The following is a 20,095-nucleotide window of genomic DNA, read 5'->3' on the forward strand; positions in this document are numbered from 1 at the left end:
TTTAAGTTTATTCATTTCAGAAAATGCCAAGTGGTTTCCCAAAGTGGCTGCACCATTTTGCTTTCTTGTCAGCAGTGTATGACAGTTCCAATTTCTCTACATCTTTCTCACCATTTGTTGATCTGACTTTTTGAGTTTTAGCCATACTAGTGGGTGTGAGCTCATGAAGTTTTGGAAGAATTTGCGGAGGATTTTCCCTTTCTAGTAGTTTTGAAATCCATTATATATAATTATATATAAAACATATTATAAATATAATTTAAATGCATAACTATATAGAAAACACTTTTAAATGTAGTGTCTATGGAAGAATGGCTGCCAAGATGTCCTACTGCCTATCACACTAATAAAGAAGATTTCAATATTTGCTCATTCAAATATTCTTACTGCTCAAAACCAATGTGGGAAACTTTGTAATGCATGAGGGAAGGGGATAGACGGGAATGGGTGGAGAAGTGGGAGCAGGTGGTGTATTTTCAGGAACAGGAGATTGCCCTATTGCTTATCTGTGTGTTTCACCGCTCCCCCTGTCTTTCAGGAGGACTGGCATTGGCCCATGTGCTCTTCTTCTATCTGAAGTACTTGGTGCTCTTTGGTGTCCCAGCTCTGCTCATGCGCCTGGATGGACTCACGCCGCCACCCCTCCCTCGCTGTGTGAGCACCATGTTCAGTTTCACGGGGATGTGGAGGTCAGTAGTTTGTTTTATTAAAGCCTCTTGGGGATGTCCAGTGGGAGGAGCCGTGCTTGGTGAGCTTCAGAGGGTTTGGGGCACCATCCTTTCTCTGTCCCTCACTCAAGCTACACTTGGCACTCGCGTTTCTTCATCTGTCTAAAAGGATGACAATCTGTGCTTTCCAAACAGCTCAATATTACTGCCAAGCTGTGAAGATAATGTGAGATAAGACAATTTCTCTCCAGGTCTATGTACAAATGCACTTAGGATGATGTGTAAATGGTGTCTTACTAACTTGGAATAGGCTTCAATGGATTATTTTATTGCTTTCTGTTTTTCTTGAAAATGACCTCTGGGGAGGAGTCAAGATGGCGGAGAAGTAGCAGCCTGAGACTACATCAGGTAGCAGGAGATCAGCTCGATAGCTTATCTAAACATTGCAAACACCTACAAATCCAACGGGAGAGCGAAGAGAAGAAGAACAGCAACTCTAGAAACAGAAAATCAACCACTTTCTGAAAGGTAGGACTGGCGGAGAAGTGAATCTAAAACGACGGGAAGATAGACCGCGGGGGGAGGGGCCGGCTCCCGGCAAGCGGCGGAGGAACGGAGCACAAAATCAGGACTTTTAAAAGTCTGTTCCACTGAGGGACATTGCTCCAGAGGCTAAACCAGGGTGAAGCCCATGCAGGGCCAGTGTGGCCCCAGGCCCCGCAGGGTCACAGAAGGATCAGGGGTGTCGGAGTGTCGGAGAGCTCGCAGGTATTAGAACGGGGAAGCCGGCTGCAGAGACAGAGCCGAGGACTGAACTCTCAGCTCGGGATTACCTTGAACTGGTCGCGGGCTGGGTGAGCTCGGAGCGCGGCTAGAGGCTGGGGATATGGGAGTGATTGGGTGCTGTCCTCTGGGGGCGCACTGAGGAGTGGGGCCCCAGGCTCTCGGCTCCTCCGGGCCGGAGACTGGGAGGCCGCCATTTTCATTCCCGTCCTCCGGAACTCTACGGAAAGCGTTCAGGGAACAGAAGCTCCCAAAAGCGAACCCGAGCTGATTACTTAGTCCAGCCGCCGGTAAGGGCGGTGCAATCCCGCCTCGGGCAAAGACACTTGAGAGTCACTACAACAGGCCCCTCCCCCAGAAGATCAACAAAATATCCAGCCAGGACGAAGTTCATCTATCAAGGAGAAAGCAGATTCAATTCCTAAGACAGCAGAGCAATTCCAGAGGAGGAGAAGGCAAGGCACGGAACTCATGGCTTTCTCCCCATGATTCTTTAGTCTTGCGGCTACTTCAATTTTTTTTTCTTTTTTCAATTTTTTTTTCTTTTTTCTTTTTTCTTCTTCTGCTAAATTTTTTAAAACTTTTACCCTTTTCTTTTTTAACGTTTTTTGACTAGTTCATCTAAATATATATATTTTTTCTTTCTTTTTTATATTTTTTTATTTGTTTTATTTTTTAAATTTTTTCTTTTTTTTTTTTTCTTTTTTTTTTCAGAACCTGTTTTTTATCCCCTTTCTCCCCCCCACAATTTGGGGTCTCTTCTGATTTGGTTACAGCGCATTTTTCCGGGGTCTTTGCCACCCTTTTAGTAGTTTATTTGCTCCTTCATATCCTCTTATCTGGACAAAATGACAAGGCGGAAAAAATCACCACAAACAAAAGAACAAGAGACAGTACCGAAGGCTAGGGACCTAATCAACACAGACATTGGTAATATGTCAGATCAAGAGTTCAGAATGACGATTCTGAACATTCTAGCCGGGCTCGAAAAAGGCATGGAAGATATTAGAGAAACCCTCTCTGGAGATATTAAAGCCCTTTCTGGAGAAATTAAAGAACTAAAATCTAACCAAGTTGAAATCAAAAAAGCTATTAATGAGGTGCAATCAAAAATGGAGGCTCTCACTGCTAGGATAAATGAGGCAGAAGAAAGAATTAGTGATATAGAAGACCAAATGACAGAGAATAAGGAAGCCGAGCAAAAGAGGGACAAACAGCTACTGGACCATGAGGGGAGAATTCGAGAGATAAGTGACACCATAAGACGAAACAACATTAGAATAATTGGGATTCCAGAAGAAGAAGAAACAGAGAGGGGAGCAGAAGGTCTATTGGAGAGAATCATTGGAGAGAATTTCCCTAATATGGCAAAGGGAACAAGCATCAAAATCCAGGAGATGCAGAGAACCCCCCTCAAAGTCAACAAGAATAGGTCCACACCCCGTCACCTAATAGTAAAATTGACAAGTCTTAGTGACAAAGAGAAAATCCTGAAAGCAGCCCGAGAAAAGAAGTCTGTAACATACAATGGTAAAAATATTAGATTGGCGGCAGACTTATCCACAGAGACCTGGCAGGCCAGAAAGAGCTGGCATGATATATTCAGAGCACTCAACGAGAAAAACATGCAGCCAAGAATACTCTATCCAGCTAGGCTATCATTGAAAATAGAAGGAGAGATCAAAAGCTTCCAGGACAAACAAAAACTGAAAGAATTTGCAAACACCAAACCAGCTCTACAGGAAATATTGAAAGGGGTCCTCTAAGCAAAGAGAGAGCCTAAAAGTAGTAGATCAGAAAGGTACAGAGACAATATACAGTAACAGTCACCTTACAGGCTAATAATGGCACTAAATTCATATCTCTCAATAGTTACCCTGAATGTTCATGGGCTAAATGCCCCAATCAAAAGACACAGGGTATCAGAATGGATAAAAAAACAAAACCCATCAGTATGTTGCCTACAAGAAACTCATTTTAGACGCGAAGACACCTCCAGATTTAAAGTGAGGGGGTGGAAAACAATTTACCATGCTAATGGGCATCAGAAGAAAGCTGGGGTGGCAATCCTTATAGCAGATCAATTAGATTTTAAGCCAAAGACTATAATAAGAGATGAGGAAGGACACTATATCCTACTCAAAGGGTCTGTCCAACAAGAAGATCTAACAATTTTAAATATCTATGCCCCTAACGTGGGAGCAGCCAACTATATCAACCAATTAATAACAAAATCAAAGAAACACATCAATAATAATACAATAATAGTAGGGGACTTTAACACTCCCCTCACTGAAATGGACAGATCATCCAAGCCAAAGATCAACAAGGAAATAAAGGACTTAAATGACACACTGGACCAGATGGACATCACAGATATATTCAGAACATTTCATCCCAAAGCAACAGAATACACATTCTTCTCTAGTGCACATGGAACCTTCTCCAGAATAGATCACATCCTGGGTCACAAATCAGGTCTCAACCGGTATCAAAAGATTAGGATTATTCCCTGCATATTTTCAGACCACAATGCTCTGAAGCTAGAACTCAATCACAAGAGGAAAGCTGGAAAGAACCCAAATACATGGAGACTAAACAGCATCCTTCTAAAGAATGAATGGGTCAACCAGGAAATTAAAGAAGAATTGAAAAAATTCATGGAAACAAATGATAATGAAAACACAACAGTTCAAAATCTGTGGGACACAGCAAAGGCAGTCCTGAGAGGAAAATATATAGCAGTACAAGCCTTTCTCAAGAAACAAGAAAGGTCTCAAGTACACAACCTAACCCTACACGTAAAGGAGCTGGAGAAAGAACAAGAAAGAAACCCTAAACCCAGCAGGAGAAGAGAAATCATAAAGATCAGAGCAGAAATCAATGAAATAGAAACCAAAAAAACAATAGAAAAAATCAATGAAACTAGGAGCTGGTTCTTTGAAAGAATCAATAGGATTGATAAACCCCTGGCCAGACTCATCAAAAAGAAAAGAGAAAGGACCCAAATCAATAAAATCATGAATGAAAGAGGAGAGATCACAACTAACACCAAAGAAATACAGATAATTATAAGAACATACTATGAGCAACTCTACGCCAACAAATTGGACAATCTGGAAGAAATGGATGCATTCCTAGAGACATACAAACTACCACAACTGAACCAGGAAGAAATAGAAAACTTGAAAATGACCTCTGTCCATGTGGGACTGTCAGTTAAAAACAACAGAATTAGGATAATAGAATAGGTCCCTGTTGGCATTTACTAGCTCCCAGATCTGGGAAAATTTACTAAATTTCTCTAAGTTTCAATTTTCTTCTCTCTTAAATGGCAATAATAATAGTGAGGGTGATTATACCCATATTTGAGAGTTGTTTTGAATATTAAATAAGTGATGTATTTAAGGCACTTGGCACATAGATGTTTACAAATATTAGCTTTTTATCCTTTTATTGTTCCTATACTTGATGCACATGGATAGACAGATGTGTTTTCCGAGTTTTCTTTCTCTTCTTGATTTTGTCCCATAAACGTATGGCTGGCCTGGAGTTTTTGTTCCAAAAGATCCCTCAGCCCCCTGCTGTTTCTCATGTTCTCCAGATGGGCTTGCTTGCTGCTGTGTGTTTCTTATGACTTTGAGTGTGCAATAAGTGACAGGCTTGCTTTTGCAATTGCAAACCTAATGGAGGAAGCTCTGCCTGGGGACCTGCTCACTCGTAGGGGTCAGCACGTCTTAGGCACCTCTATTTCCCCCACCCGAGCTTCATCCCTGCTCGGAGTTGCTGTTCTGGCTCATTCACATGGCACTTTTCATCTTATATTTCATCTCTGTAGGCAGAAGATAGAGGACCCAGGTAGAGGAAGAGCTCAGTGAATATTACCATATCTGATGTTGCTGTTCACAAAGGTGTAGGCAGCCTGCGACAGGTCATAGCAGCTTCCATAGCAGTTGATTATAGATGCTGAATTTTTTTAAACCTCTGAAATGCATTTTGTTATTGGTTCAGTTTGCTGCTTGGGATTAGAAATTTCATATGGTTATTGCAAGTAATGTTAGAGAATTGCTTTGATTTGTCCTTAATTATGTCAATTATCATAGGTTGCCCAGTTTTAATGGCAGGGTTGGAGAATGCTAGCAAAGGGGTTTTCTCTAGCCAGGGGGACACAGAGGGGTTCTTGGTTAAAAGGTGAGCCTGGTTGGGGGCTCTGTTAACTTCTGACTTACTCATAAAATTAATTTACTGAACAAATGGGTTGGGACCCAGCACGATTTGGGGTCCTATCTCCAGTGACTGGTGTGCGCCTAGCATGGTTCCTCTGCCTCCCTGTGAATGCTCGCCCTCATGCAGTTCTTAGGAAGCGTATTCTCCTAAAGGGCTTCTTGTGTCGGTTGGTATAATGAAAACCCATGACTCTTGAGCAGTCATGCTAGACCTAGGCTCCTTGCCCATAGAGCTCAACCCACTGATGCTCACAAGAGGCTGTTTGGACTGTTGACTATATTTCACATTCAGAGTAGTTGTCTTCTTGTCCTTTATTATTTTAATTAATTTTTTTTTTTTTTTGGTCCAATAACCTCTGTTGTCTATACACAACAAAAGCAGAGAGAGCATATCTGCCAAGACCTTTTTCATTTTCGGTTAGAACTAGACTCAAATCATGTAGACTTGAGGTTGTGGAAACACTCCCCCCTCCCTCCCCTTAAAGTTTTAAGACAGATGTGGGCGAGAGAGTGATAGAAGCTGCTGTGAGCTGGAAGCTCTGGGTGAGCCCTGGGAGTGATGTGGTTCTAGGGGGAAGTGTTTACGAGAGCTTGTGATGTAGTGACAAACATGGGCTTTTCTGGGAGTGACCTAGACTTTTATTTATTTTTATTTCTTATTTTTTTTAAAAAGATTTTACTTATTTATTTGACAGAGAGAGAGAGATCACAGGCAGAGCAGCAGGCAGAGAGAGAGGGGGAAGCAGGCTCCCCACTGAGCAGAGAGCCTGATTTGGGGCTCGATCTCAGGACCCTGAGATCATGACCTGAGTGGAAGGCAGAAGCTTAACCTATTGAGCCACCCTGGCAACCCAAGGCTTTTAGCCTGGCTTTTCCCCCCTCAGCTTACATGGGGTAGGTTTTCCCTTTCACAGGTTTTAGTTTGCTGAAGGGTTTCCTAGTTTGCCTATTATACTTAGAAACACCGTGGTCTTTGTTCTTTGTACACCGTGACCATGCCTCACTAAATAGTTGAATTTAGGAAGGGTTGTCAACTCTGTACTACAGTACACAATTTAAGGCTCAGAAGAAATAGTTTTGAATTGAAAAAATAAACCTTATAGCTTCTCTTTTACACTGTTTGCAGATATTACCCTGTCCTTCAGAGGAAATATACCCTGTTCGCATTCAGGATCTGGTAGCCTAACCCTACAGCAGCCCTGGTCCCCATTCTCTAACTTTTCTCTGTAAAATGCACACTGAAGGAAAATAAAGTTTTGAATTTGTAGTTTCTGTTTACATCTAGCTTTATCTTAATATTTCTGAGCCATCTATTGAGGTGTTGCTGCAGACAGGGAATTGCCTTCTCCCCCTGGATAGGGGTATGGAAGGGACTGAGTCACAAACAGATGTGAAAGCTGGCCATGCACATTACTCTGGGCAGTGGCAGCCAGTCATATGGAGACACAAAGGGAAGGGTGGATGGGAAGTGGAGGGAAGAAATTTAAAAACCGTGTTTGCAGATTGTCTAGTGGTTTCCTGACCTTTTAGAAAGTCCATACTGAATGAGGTTTATTTATTTATTTTAGCCTTTATTTATTTGAGACAGCAAGAGAGAGCGCAAGCCACAGACCTCCCATTGAGCAAGGAGCCCAATGTGGGGCTCGATCCCAGGACCCTGGGATCATGACCTGAGCCAAAGGTAGATGCTCAACCGACTTAGCCACCCAGGTGTCCCTGGATGAAGTTTAGAACTGGTGATGAGAGATGGATTTTTAGCCTCCCATTTTAAAGGCAGCTTACACACCTGAACACCGTGCTGACTGATTGCAGCATATTCAGTCCACTTACCAGTGAGAGAAGACTTGAAGCCAGCAGCCTACCGTATCAGAGGAGTGTGAGCTCTACATCATAGAACAGATGACACTGGCCATCAGCAGAGAGATAATGTTCCTTGACATGCTAGTTCAAATTGGTCATGAAAAATTGCTATTTACCCAGATAGCCCAGACCCGAAAGGTAAGACCTGGTGGGTTTATTTATTTTTTTTTCCCCTTCTAGCTCTTTTCTTTCATATAATTCCTGCTCCTATATTTGGCGGCATAACAAAACCCTAAGGAGTACGTGTATTCCCACTTGTGTGATTTTTCTGTGACCTTACAGACCTGAGAAATTGAGAATTTTCTGCTTAATTTTTAGATTTCATGTTTTAATTTAGGTAGGCTGAGATCTGTAATGAGCATCTTTTGCTGGGAGTCATTAAAGATGACATTGCATGTCCGAGGTTTCAAATTAGAAGTCTGATCATGTTCCCCTGATTTGATTTTTAGCTATGGAAGCAAAGTGTGCAAAGTGATAGAATTTCTCATGGCGGCTAGTGAGTTATGGGTCAATTTCAATTATCTCAGGAATTTTGCACAGCTTGCCCTCTGCCTTTCTTGAATTATGGTGCTCTCAGGTCTTCATAGGCAAACTCATGCATCACTGCCTAACCCAGAGAAATTTGGGTACTGCTAGACCTTAATCTGTGGGGACATTTTGGAATTGGGACTGGGGTGGAGCCTGAACCTCTTCTTTCAGTGAGAAATTGATGGCATGAACTTTTAGGTCAATAGAAGAATTTAGGGCCTGGGTGAGAGTTGGTCCAGGCCTGTGGTAGATGATGAAAACTAGCTCTGCAAACTGCTGGCTTTTTGTTAGTCCTGCCTTTGAATCATTTCTGACCTCAGGTTGCAGGACTGGATGGCGAGCGTAGAGTTGGTGAAGGACACACCATGTCCATCAGCCCTGCTGGGTAGGCAGTGGGGGCAGAATGAACATAAAGGGGGAAAGATGGAAAGGGTGCTATTGATATGCGTTCACTGTTTTTGCAGGCAGCCTGCTAACCAAGATCTTGTTACTAACTGTGTGACTTGGGCAAATAATTAAAATGCTCTGGGCTAACCTTTTCATGTCTAAAATAGAGATAGTAATAGCACTTGGCACACAGGGACAATGTGAGGGTTGACCGAGCCTGGTGTTCAGTAGGTCCTCGGGAAGGAGTAGCTCCTAACTTTTTTTTTGCACTTGAAAATCTAGCAAAGCCAGAGGTGACTGAGAAGTCAGCCTGTGGGTGGGTGGTATTGGGGAAGCAGTGGGCAGTGATTGGACTGGCCGAGGAAAGGCTCCAGTCCAGCTCTGAGCCTGGGATGTGACAGCTCAGAGATAAAGGCTGTGGTGGAGAAATCACGGGCTCTCTGCCCTCAGAGGAGAGCTGGATCCACTCGATTCTCAGTTTTCTCTACTGTTGAATGAAAGAAAGACTCTTGTCATTAGATGTTGTCTGTATTCCCTTCCATTTCTGTGTTTATCTGAGCCCCAGTTGCATTGGATGGGGACGACCACCAGGCCCTGGGAGTGGAGTCCTGTCTCCCTCACCACCCATGTGGTTGGTTAAAAAGTCGTTTAACCTCCTAATTCCTCAATTTTCTGAGGCAGTAAAGTAAAGCTCATCATAGGACTTGCCTCCCTGTGTTGTTGTGAAGCTTCAGTGAGACCAGAGCCAACGCAGGAACACAGGGCAGGCACACTGTCGGCACTACGATATTAGTCAATAATCATAATTACAGATGTGTGTGTGAACTTCATACTGTGTGTTTTGTTTTGTGTTTTAAAATTCCCAGAAAAGACGGGCCCAGTAGCATGGGCGGTGGGAGGAGGTGGAAGGTGGTAGATATGGGGAAGTAATATGTGGAAAGCATGGATTTCAGAAGGAAAGCATGAGTTCCCTGTAATCGGCACTGATTTGAACTCTCCCTCACTTTAGGGGGTTCTTTTAGCATATAGTTTCCAGCTACTGGACATTTGTATTACCTCACATTTGGTCCTTCTGTCTTATCCCATCTCAGCAGACTAGATAACATATTTCCTTTTCCTGACAGTTATATTTCAAAATTGCTTTACCTTTTCCTCCAAACACAGACTTCCATAAATCAGAGTGGAATACCAAGTTGAAGCAGATTTTATGAACCATTATTATGTTTTGGTTCCTGGATTTATTTTGACTTCAAATATAGATACTCTGTCTCCTCTCCATTCCCTCCCCCTGTGGAGGATGCTTCCAACGCGCATATTACTGAGCAAACTCTCAGACTAGGGTCTTTCAGAGTCAGCAGCGCTCTGGCATGAGAAATACTGGGCAGCTTCTGATGGAGGGCTCTCTGGCTGCTCACCAGTGACTAAGAGCCCAGATCTGGAGCCTGACTCTGTGGCTTTGATCCTGGCTCTACTACTTATTTTCTGGGGACCTCTCTGTGCCTCAGTTTCCTTTACTGGAAAATGGAGATGTGACTGTGCCCGCCTCTGGGAATGGATACCCTGAGTCCCCACCCACTCACACCCACCAGCCTGTAAGCTCTTTGAGGACAGTGATCAGACCTTCTTCTTGGTTAACCCTGTGTCCCCCAGCACCCTCCTCAGGGCCCAGCATGTAGTGGGTGCTCAGGAACTCTGTGCTGCCGGGAGGAATGGTCACTTTTCTCTGAAATCTTCATCATCAGGTCTTAAGAGCAAACTTTTCAAACTTCCCCGTGTGACGGCTGTGCAGCTTCTCTGTGTAGCGTGCACCCCGTGTCGTTGCTGTGGGCATTCCAGGCCTCGGCCACACTGGTGCCTTGTGTTCCTCACCTCCCTGTGTATGTCTCAGTGACTCTCAGTGGCTGGTGTGCCGAAATACTGTGTTGGCTTGCGGTTTCCTTGGGAATGAGTCTTCCTTGAAGGGAGTGAGGAGTCAACACCTTCTTAACTTCATTCCTGTCGTTATTTTTTTAGACATCCTGCCACATCCCTGAGAGCAGATGAAGGAGAGAGTTGCAAAGTTGAAGGAAGAAAAGCAATTCCATTCAGACTCTGATAGGAGAGAGGAGCTGTTTGTCTTTGGGGACAGGATTTGTCTGAGGGAGGGGCTGAAGAACAGATCCTAATCCCCTGCAGTGGAAGATGAGGAACCTAGGGGCAGACTGGGAGTGAAGCCCTTTTAGAACATGTCCTCACAATGAGTAATAATAAGAGTAATAATAGTAATGGTAGTAACAGCTGCACTGGGGTCTGCAAGCAGCAAAAACATTGAGCAAGACATATTTCTGAGTGCTTTTATATATTTAGTTTATTTAATCCTCACAAAACTCCTCTGTGTAGGTACTGTTATCCCCACTTTGTAAATGATGAAACTGAGACATAGAGAGGTTGAGTAATTCTCCTCAAATCACACAGCTAGTAGGTGGTAGAGCTGGGCTTTGAACCCAAGCATGTGGCTCCGGACTCTGTACTTGTATCACCACCCTTTCCTGTCTCTCTAGAGAAATGAAACTGAAGTGAATTCCTCCTCCCAGGTCTGGAGCATGAGGCTTGTGTGACAAGGATCTGGGACTTTGGGGGTATCTGAGAATGATGATTGTCTATATACCGACTCCCTAGAAAGGGAGATGGAACAGGGAAGGGTACAGTCAGGCAGTGGGTTGGCCTCTGTGCTCCCAGGGGTGAGGAGAAAGGGAGTTGCCATTTAACCATGAGTAGCTGAGTGGGCCTGCATCCTTATGCAATCCAGAAATAGCTGCTTGAATGAAGGTGGGAGGAGAGGGGTTCATCTGGTGCCAACAATAGAAACTTGACTCCATTTTTCTTGCCAGTGTCTCCTGTGTAGAGCTTGGGTAATGGCTGTCCTCCTCCTGCTGTGTTTATTTACCTCACGTTGGTCTGGGTCAGATACTATTTGGCAATAAAAATGGAGAATTGCCCCTTCTCTGCCAGTCATTAAACGTCTGGGTCCCCACCACTATCTTCTTTCTTTCTTTTTTATTTTAGCACTATCTTATTTCTAATTTACACCTTCCCTTCAGCAAACTAGTGTTGCCTTTTGTTCCACCTCAGCTCTGAGGATTAAATTCAAAGTGCATCCTGCTTTTACTCTTAAATGCTTATAGGAATTTTGATGTCTTGGTTTAACATTGGTATGCGGTCAGATCTCTCCTCCTTTGCCTGTGTAGTTTCTGCCTTTGGTGATAAGCTGAGGAAGCCCATTTGAAGTGTATTTATTTTTATGTAAGGAGGAATTCCTACTTTAGGGATCCACTGGTTACTGAAACTGTTTTTCTCTAGATTCTCAAACACCTGCTCACCACAGACTTCCTGTCATCTAACACGGTGCCTGGCACATAGTAAGCACTCAACAAACATATTTCCTGAGTGAAAGATGAATGAACCCTTGTGCTCCTGCACTCCTGAAGAAGAAAGAAAAGAAAAATTGACTTACATGCGAAGTGGGGGTCTAACTTACTTCCAGTGGTTAACCTGCCGTCCTGACTGCATTTATGGTGACATAAAATATCATCTTTTGCCACATCATCTATTTCCTGTGTTGTGCCTGAGACTTTTTCTGGGCCCGCCTTGCAACAGTATGCATTCCAGGTTCTTCTTTTCTTTACAGTGTGAATGTTTCAATCTTTTCTGTATTGAATGACTTAGCATTAGAATCCAAGACGGAATTTGCATTTCTCCATGGAGTCTGGTGAAAAAAGAAGCAATTGAGTAAAGAAAACAGTTCTATTCTTCTTCATTAGGGGCTAAAAACAACCAACAAACCACCTCCACCACCACCACAACAAAAATAGCAAAGTAAAATTTAGAGGACCTTCACAGTTTTAGGGATAGGAGACTAAGGCAGAGACTGTCCTCTGTTCTCAGTGGCCTGGGATGGAGTGAACCCCTGATCAGTGGTGCTTGTGCAAAAGGAAATAAGGCAACATTTGGAGTCCCCTGAAGACAGGGCCTGGGAGCTGTCCCCTGGAATGGGAAAATTATGCTCAAGGGGGGTTCTGAAAAACTGAACCTACAGATTATCATCCTTGAACCTCCTGGAACTTCCTATCCACTGCTTCTCCTCTCTGTTCTGTCTCTCTTTGTTCCTACTATTTAATGTCGCTAGCCCTGGCCATGGGAGTCATTTTGGCCCAGGACTGGAAGGAGCAGGACCAGCTCCATTACTCCTCACATGAGGTGAAGGGAGGCCCTTGCTTCTTGAGTGAAGAAGGCTCCTGGTATCCCACATTGCCATTCTCAGTGCATGTTTACCAGGAAAACTGGTCTAAACCATTGTCAGATTGGACGGAAGAAAGGGGCAATGAACTTAAAGATAAGCCAACAGACGGTATTCAAACTGAAACACAAGGAGGAAAAAAAATAGGGGCGGTGGGGGGAGACGAAAATCAGAACCAAGCATCAAAGAGCTGTAGGATAACATCAAATAGTCTAACATATGTGTCACTGGAGTCCCAGAAGGAAAAGGGAATGAAAGAAATATTTGAAGAGACAGCGTCCATGAAATTTCTTTTTTTTTTTTCCCCATGCGTCCATGAAATTTCTAAAATTAATGAGATAATAAACCACAGATCTAAGGGCCTCAGAAAATTCCAAACAAAATAAACACAAAGAAAAATACACCTAGGCACGTCACAGTCAAAATGTTGAAGCCAAAGTTAAAGAGAAAATTTTTTGAAAGCAGTTAGAGGAAAAAAAGAAACAGAATATACAGAGAAATTACATAAGACTTCTTGTCAGAAACTATGCAAGCTAGGGCACCTGGGTGGCTCAGGGAGTTAAGCATCTGCCTTCAGCTCAGGTCATGATCCTGGGGTCCTGGGATTGAGCCCTGCATTGGGCTCTCTGCTCAGCAGAGAGCCTCCTTCTCCCTCTGCCTTCTTGTGTTCTCTCTCTTGCTATCAAATAAATAAATTTTTAAAATACCTAAAAAAAAAAAAAAAAAGGAAACCATACAAGCCAAAAGATAATAGAAAGACATCTTTAAGATACTGAAAAAGAAAAACTGTCAACATAGAATTCTATATCTAGTAAAGATGTCTTTTAGAACTAAAGGCAAAATAAATACATTTTCAAAAAAAGAAAAGAAATTAAAGTTTAGCCAGCAGACCAGAAGCCTGAGGAAATTCTTCAAGCAGAAGGAAGCATAAAGCCAAATGGAATACTTAACATCTGTACAAAGAAATTAATAGTACCAGAAATGGGCTGGGGAGAAGAGGGATGTGTTTCAGTTTGCATACTGTCTGTTGGCTTATCTTTAAATTCATTGCTCCTTTCTTCTATCCAATCTTCTTCAGATCCCAACCTAAAGTTGTAAAGGAGATGAAGATTGACATTGTGGAGTTGGCCTCCCATGGAGGTCATGGTGACCTTGACAGCAATAGTCTTAGTGAAGTGGTGGGGGCAAAAGCCCCATTAAAATGAGCTCAGAGGACAATGGATCTGATCTGACCCCAGGAACCAGTTTGGGGGTCTAATGAGGGGAAGCTGGTGCACATGGTGTGGTTAGGGCCCAGACTTCCTGTCTTCCTGACTGGGCTTCACCCAAGTTCTTCTTGACTAGGCAGACCCCTTTGAATCTCAGCCAGGCCCTTGCAAGGCCATGCGCTACACTTTGCAGTGGTCTCACTCACCATTCATCACAGGTGTCCCTAAACCAGGTTTACTGGCCCACATCTTCCTACCTTCAATGTAGGAACTTCTTTATGTCTTTTTGCCATAAGACTGCTGAAGGAAGCTCAGCAATAGCAACTAGGCTTTTTCCTTCACTCTGCCTAACAATATTTACCCCAGTATGGCCACCCTTTGTTGTAAAGAGAATTCTTCAGGTGGTCCATCACAGTTTGGACCAGAAAGGAAAGCCAGAGCTTCTCTGCTTGGGTTTTTACTTCCACCTATATATAACCTTCCCTTTTCGGACATGTTTCTGAGTTCTTCTGTCCTCTTCCATCTCTTCCCATTGTTCACTGTGTCACAAGAGATAGGTTTTCTGCTTCCCCCTCCTACCTTCTCTTTTGACTTTCTTCTCTAGGGCAGGTAGCTTTATGGCCCAGCTCTTATAGTAGAAGGGGGTATTCTTTCTGTACTATAGGGAAGAATACTCTAAGATCTGATTCAGTTAGACATAGTTTTGTGAGCTCTTGGATGAGGAATTAGGGATTGCTGGGAACAGAATACATTGTTTTAGTTTTCAAAAAGTCTCTTTTAGAATTATTCTTATAATAGTATTGTTGAGTAAGGATTTAGACGTTATCATCACTGCCTGAGAACCAGAGCAGTAAGTAAGGTGTCCCAAGATCATGCAGGTAGCACGTTCTTACTATATTAAAATCTAAACCTTAATCCTTTTTATCCAGAAAGGTTTAGATGCATAAATGCATTTGCTTTTAGATGACTATGTAAAAATTCATACATTCAATAGCACCATGAGTGAATAGATTTCCTTTTCTTATTACACCAAGAAGAAAGGCAAAAATATTTAGTGTCATAGTTTTCTAAGTCCTGAGATTTCAGTCTGCCATAGCTACAGGTTCATTAGCTGCCACCATCTTTTTTTTTTTTTTAATTTTAATTTATTTTTTAAAATTTCTTTTCGGTGTTCCAGAATTTACTGTTTATGCACCACACCCAGTGCTCCATGCAATATGTGCCCTCCTTAGTACCCACCACCAGGCTCACCCAACCTCCCACTCCTGGCCCCTCCAAAACCCTCACTTTGTTTCTCAGAGTCCACAGTCTCTCATGGTTCATTTCCCCCTCCAATTTCCCCCAACTCACTTCTCTCCATCTCCCCATGTGCTCCATGTTATTCCTTATGCTCCACAAATAAGCAAGACCATATGACAATTGACTCTCTCTGCTTGACTTATTTCACTCAGCGTAATCTCTTGCAGTCCCATCCATGTTGATACAAAAGTTGGGTATTCATCCTTTCTGATGGGGGCATCATATTCCATAGTGTATATGGACCACATCTTCTTTATTTGTTTGTCCGTTGGAGGGCATCTTGGTTCTTTCCACAGTTTGGCGACTGTGGCCATTGCTGCTATGAACATTGGGGTACAAATGGCCCTTCTTTTCACTACATCTGTGTCTTTGGGGTAAATACCCAGTAATGCAATTGCAGGGTCATAGGGAAGCTCTATTTTTAAATTTCTTGAGGACTCTCCACACTATTCTCCAGAGTGGCTGCACCAACTTGCAATCCCACCAACAGTGTACAAGTGTTCCCCTTTCTCCACATTCTATCCAACACACATTGTTTACTGTCTTGTTAATTTTGGCCATTCTAAGTGGTGTAAGGTGGTATCTCAATGCGGTTTTTGATTTGAATCTCCTTGATGGCTAATGATGATGAACATTTTTTCATGTGTCTGTTAGCCATTTGTATGTCTTCTTTTGGAGAAGTGTCTGTTCATGTCTTCTGCCCATTTTTTGACATGATTATCTGTTTTGTGTGTGTTGAGTTTGAGGTGTTCTTTATAGATCTCGGATATCTACCCTTTGTGCTGTAATTTGTGAATATCTTCGCCCATTCTGTGGATTGCCTATTTGTTTTGTTGACTGTTTCCTTTGCTGTGCAGAAGCTTTTGATCTCGATGAAGTCCCAAAAGTTCATTTTCGCTTTTGTTTCCTTTGCCTTTGGAGACATATCTTGAAAGAAGGTGCTGTGGCCGATGTTGAAGAGGTTACTGCCTATGTTCTCCTCTAGGATTCTGATGGATTCCTGCCTCACATTGAAGTCTTTTATCCATTTCAGGTCCCTGGGGAATTCTACCAAACTTTCAAAGAAAAAATAATACCTGTTCTCCTGAAGCTGTTTCAAAAAATTGAAGCAGAAGGAAAACTTCCAGACTCTTTTTATGAAGCCAGAATTACCCTGACCCCCAAACCAGGCAAAGACCCCACCAAAAAGGAGAATTTCAGACCAATATCCCTGCCACCTTCTTTTTGATCCACCCAACTGTAGTAGACATTCAAAGGATTTTCTCTCAAAATGCTAGCAAAATGTTCTGATACAGTCCAACTTCTTACCTATTGAATAAGATGGATACTCTCTCTTCTACTAAGTATTGTAAACTATAGTAGGCCTGCAGAGCAAAAGTTAAGACTTTTTCTCTGCCTGTCATGCTTGAAAATAATGTTTTAGGGCATCCGGTGGCTCAGTAGGTTAGGCGTCTGCCTTTGGCTCAGGTCATGATCCCAGGGTCCTGGGATCGAGCCCCACATTGGGCTCCCTGCTCCGTGGGAAGCCTGCTTTTCCCTCTCCCATGCCCCCTGCTTGTGTTCCCTCTCTCTGTGTGTGTGTCTCTGTCAAATAAATAAATAAAATCTTTTTTTAAAAAAAGAAAAGAACGTTTTATTCTTAAGTATGACAGGCAAACCTGGCTCCATCCTGCTATTTCCAGTTCCTTTCACTCACCTTATATTACAAAGAACTAGTCCTTGTTTCTCAGTCCAGCCTACCCGGTTCACCCACAGACCCTCATGACTTTGGGGCTGGCCTCCTGGGGCTGTAGGGCTCACCATGCTCCTCTTCCTTCTATCAGGTATGATGCCTCCCACTGTACAATTCAGTGCCAGCTGCTGTGTCACATTTCCTGTCAAGCTATGCCCCACTCCCACCCCCTGGCAGAGGGATTGCTCATTCCTCTTCCTTGTACTTTGTACAAGGTTCACATATTCTAACACTTATATTTGTTAATAGAGTCATTGTGTCTAGCTTATGGAGGCCAGAGGCTATCAGTCCTTACTTATTTTCTTTTCTTTTCTTTTTTTTTTTTCAGCGTAACAGTATCTTACTTATTTTCTATGTGGTATTTTACTTTAATAGAGGAAATGTCTGTATTTAACAAGAGCCTTGCATTAGAATCTTGCTGTTCCAAATATGATCTAAGGGACCACAGCATCAGACTATCCTGGGAGCTTGCTAGAAATGCAGGATCCTGGGTCACACACAAGACCTACTGAATTAGAATCTGCTTTTTAACAAGATCTCCTGGGGACACTGTATGCATATTAAAATTTAGGAGGCAATGGACTGGGCTAGATGAATCCTAAGGATTCCTCCTTACTGATTTGCCCTGACTCTATAGACTACCTAGATAATGGCCATGAGTGACTGTAAGTATGAGTATTCGCATGGGTAACAGGGACTGTTCCCCAGGAGAACTTCACTGGGAGCTTTTACTGATGTTCCTAGGGCATAAAACCACAGAGGACAGAAGAGGCAGGTAGGATGAGTTCAACCAGCCCCAAGGTATGGAGGGGATGGGCAGGTGGCTTTTTGGTAAAGAATGAGCAGACCGGTACACTAGACTTTGAACCAGATGGGGGAAGCCACCGGTCTGTAGTCACAAAAAACCTATGAAAAATGAATCCCCCCATTTGTTATCCCCAGAAGGCTGTTGTCCTCCAGCTTGTGATCCTACATGTGGACTTCTTCCCATTTCTGCCTGCTTCCCTCTGTTCCCCTAAAATTGCTCCTTGTGTGTGAGAAGCCTAAAGATGAGGGACTCTGCCATCCAGGAAGGAATGCCCAGTCTTTCCTGGTTGCTGACTGTGACCCTGCAGACAACCCTCTTTGGATTTTGGGAGGGCTGCCCCATTGCAGGGAGGGATGTAGTTCCCAGGGAGACTATTTATATGGGAGACTCAGCTTACCAGACTTCAGGAAAGCAATGCCTATGGACATGACCTTCCTGTTGAAGCAGGGATGATAAATATAAGTAGTCATTATGTTTCTGGGAAATGTCGCTAGCTGCAGAAGATTTGCTAAGAAGTTAATTAAAATATACATCATGTGTATTCTACAGATGCCAGTTGGGTTATGATTAGTGAGTGAGTTAGTGGCACTCAGGCAAGGCTGCTTGCTGTGTTGTTACAGCCAAGGTTCTTCAGCTGGGAGTGGGAAGCAGCACTGTATCTGGGGACCGAGGAAAATGGACTTTCAGAGACTTCATGGTGGCAGTAGCCCAAGTCCTGTTATGACATATTGCCATCATGATGTAAATTTGCATGTAATATTACTTGTCTAGTTGGCAACTGACCTAATAGCAATATATTTCCTGGACCACTGTTTTTTGTTGTAGTAGGGATTAGGTACCCTTCTTGCAGTTTTTACTGTAAAAATTGAGAGCTACAATTTAACAAGTTAGGTTCTCCAGGATTTCTCAAGTGAGAAATTGACTGTTTTGCAATGGGGCGAGATGCATGTATTTGAGACAGGGTGTATTTCCTTTATTTTTTAAAGAGATTTTTATTTATTCATTATAGAGAGCACACAAGCAGGGGAAGAGAGAGAGAGAGAGAGAAAAGCAGACTCCTGCTGAGCTGGGAGCCCAACATGGGACTCAATCCCAGGACCCCGGGATCATGACCCGAGGTGAAGGCAGATGCTTAGCCATCTGAGCCACCCAGGTGCCCCAAGAAGGGTGTATTTCCTTTAAATAGTTGTGTGGTTACTCGGTCCTGTGAAACAGATCCATAGAGAAATTGAAGGGACTAGTTTTATATGTTATGTTTTCTCTGTTTCATTTCCTATTTGACAGCAGATTTAATTTTCTAAAAGTTCCTAGTGATATGATCTGGCAGAACTTGGCCTTTGACTCAAAATCATTAGCAATTAAAACATGGTTTCTGTGCTTTTCTTCCTCAAGGTCATTGGCCACCAAAGTCCCATTAGTAAAGCCAAGAAACTGCCAAAACCTCAACTTGAGTTACCTGTGGGATTTGGCTGTGATCCTTGTCTCCCAGAGTAGCAAAAGAGGAGAGTTAGGGTCACTGTTGGAATCTGGGAAAATCCTTAGTGTCCTGGCTGAGGTCTCAGAGAGAGAGAGAGAGAGAGAGCAGCTCTCTCTCATCTGTCAAAGCCCCCCCCTCCCTTTTTAAAAAAAGATTTTATTTTTTCATGTGTCTAATAGCCATTTGTATGTCTTCATTGGAGAAGTGTCTGTTCATATCTTCTGCCCATTTTTTGATATGATTATCTGTTTTGTGTGTGTTGAGTTTGAGGAGTTCTTTATAGATCCTGGATATCAACCTTTTGTCTGTACTGTCATTTGCAAATATCTTCTCCCATTCCGTGGGTTGCCTTTTTGTTTTGTTGACTGTTTCCTTTGCTGTGCAGAAGCTTTTGATCTTGATGAAGTCCCAAAAGTTCATTTTCACTTTTGTTTCCTCTGCCTTTGGAGACATATCTTGAAAGATGTTGCTGTGGCTAATATAGAAGAGGTTACTGCCTATGTTCTCCTCTAGGATTCTGATGGATTCCTGTCTCACACTGAGGTCTTTTACATTTCGAATTTATCTTTGTGTACGGTGTAGGAGAATGGTCGAGTTTCATTCTTCTACATATAGCTGTCCAGTTTTCCCAGCACCATTTATTGAAGAGACTGTCTTTTTTCCATTGTATATTTTTTCCTGTTTTGTCGAAATTATTTGACCATAGAGTTGAGGGTCCATATCTGGGCTCTCCACTCTGTTCCACTGGTCTATGTGTCTGTTTTTATGCCAGTACCATGCTGTCTTGGTGATGACAGCTTTGTAGTAAAGCTTGAAATCAGGTAACGTGATGCCGCCAGTTTT

At 42.9% G+C, this 20,095-nt stretch overlaps 1 protein-coding gene across 6 annotated transcripts in view; it reads left to right on the top strand.

Moving 5' to 3' along the window:
• The window catches only part of HHAT (hedgehog acyltransferase), a 335,352-nt gene that overhangs the window by 130,395 nt on the left and 184,862 nt on the right, over positions 1–20,095 (top strand). For all 6 annotated transcript variants that reach the window (XR_006815465.1, XM_045982020.1, XM_045982019.1 and 3 more), the window contains one exon: positions 539–689. Coding sequence is in view for 5 of the 6 variants with exons in the window: in XM_045982020.1 (XP_045837976.1) it covers positions 539–689 (151 nt within the window). In the remaining variant the exon portion in view is untranslated. The remainder of the gene's footprint in view (positions 1–538; positions 690–20,095) is intronic.

Source organism: Meles meles, chromosome 17 (genome assembly GCF_922984935.1).
Source record: "Meles meles chromosome 17, mMelMel3.1 paternal haplotype, whole genome shotgun sequence".
NCBI classification, from domain to species: Eukaryota; Metazoa; Chordata; class Mammalia; order Carnivora; family Mustelidae; genus Meles; species Meles meles.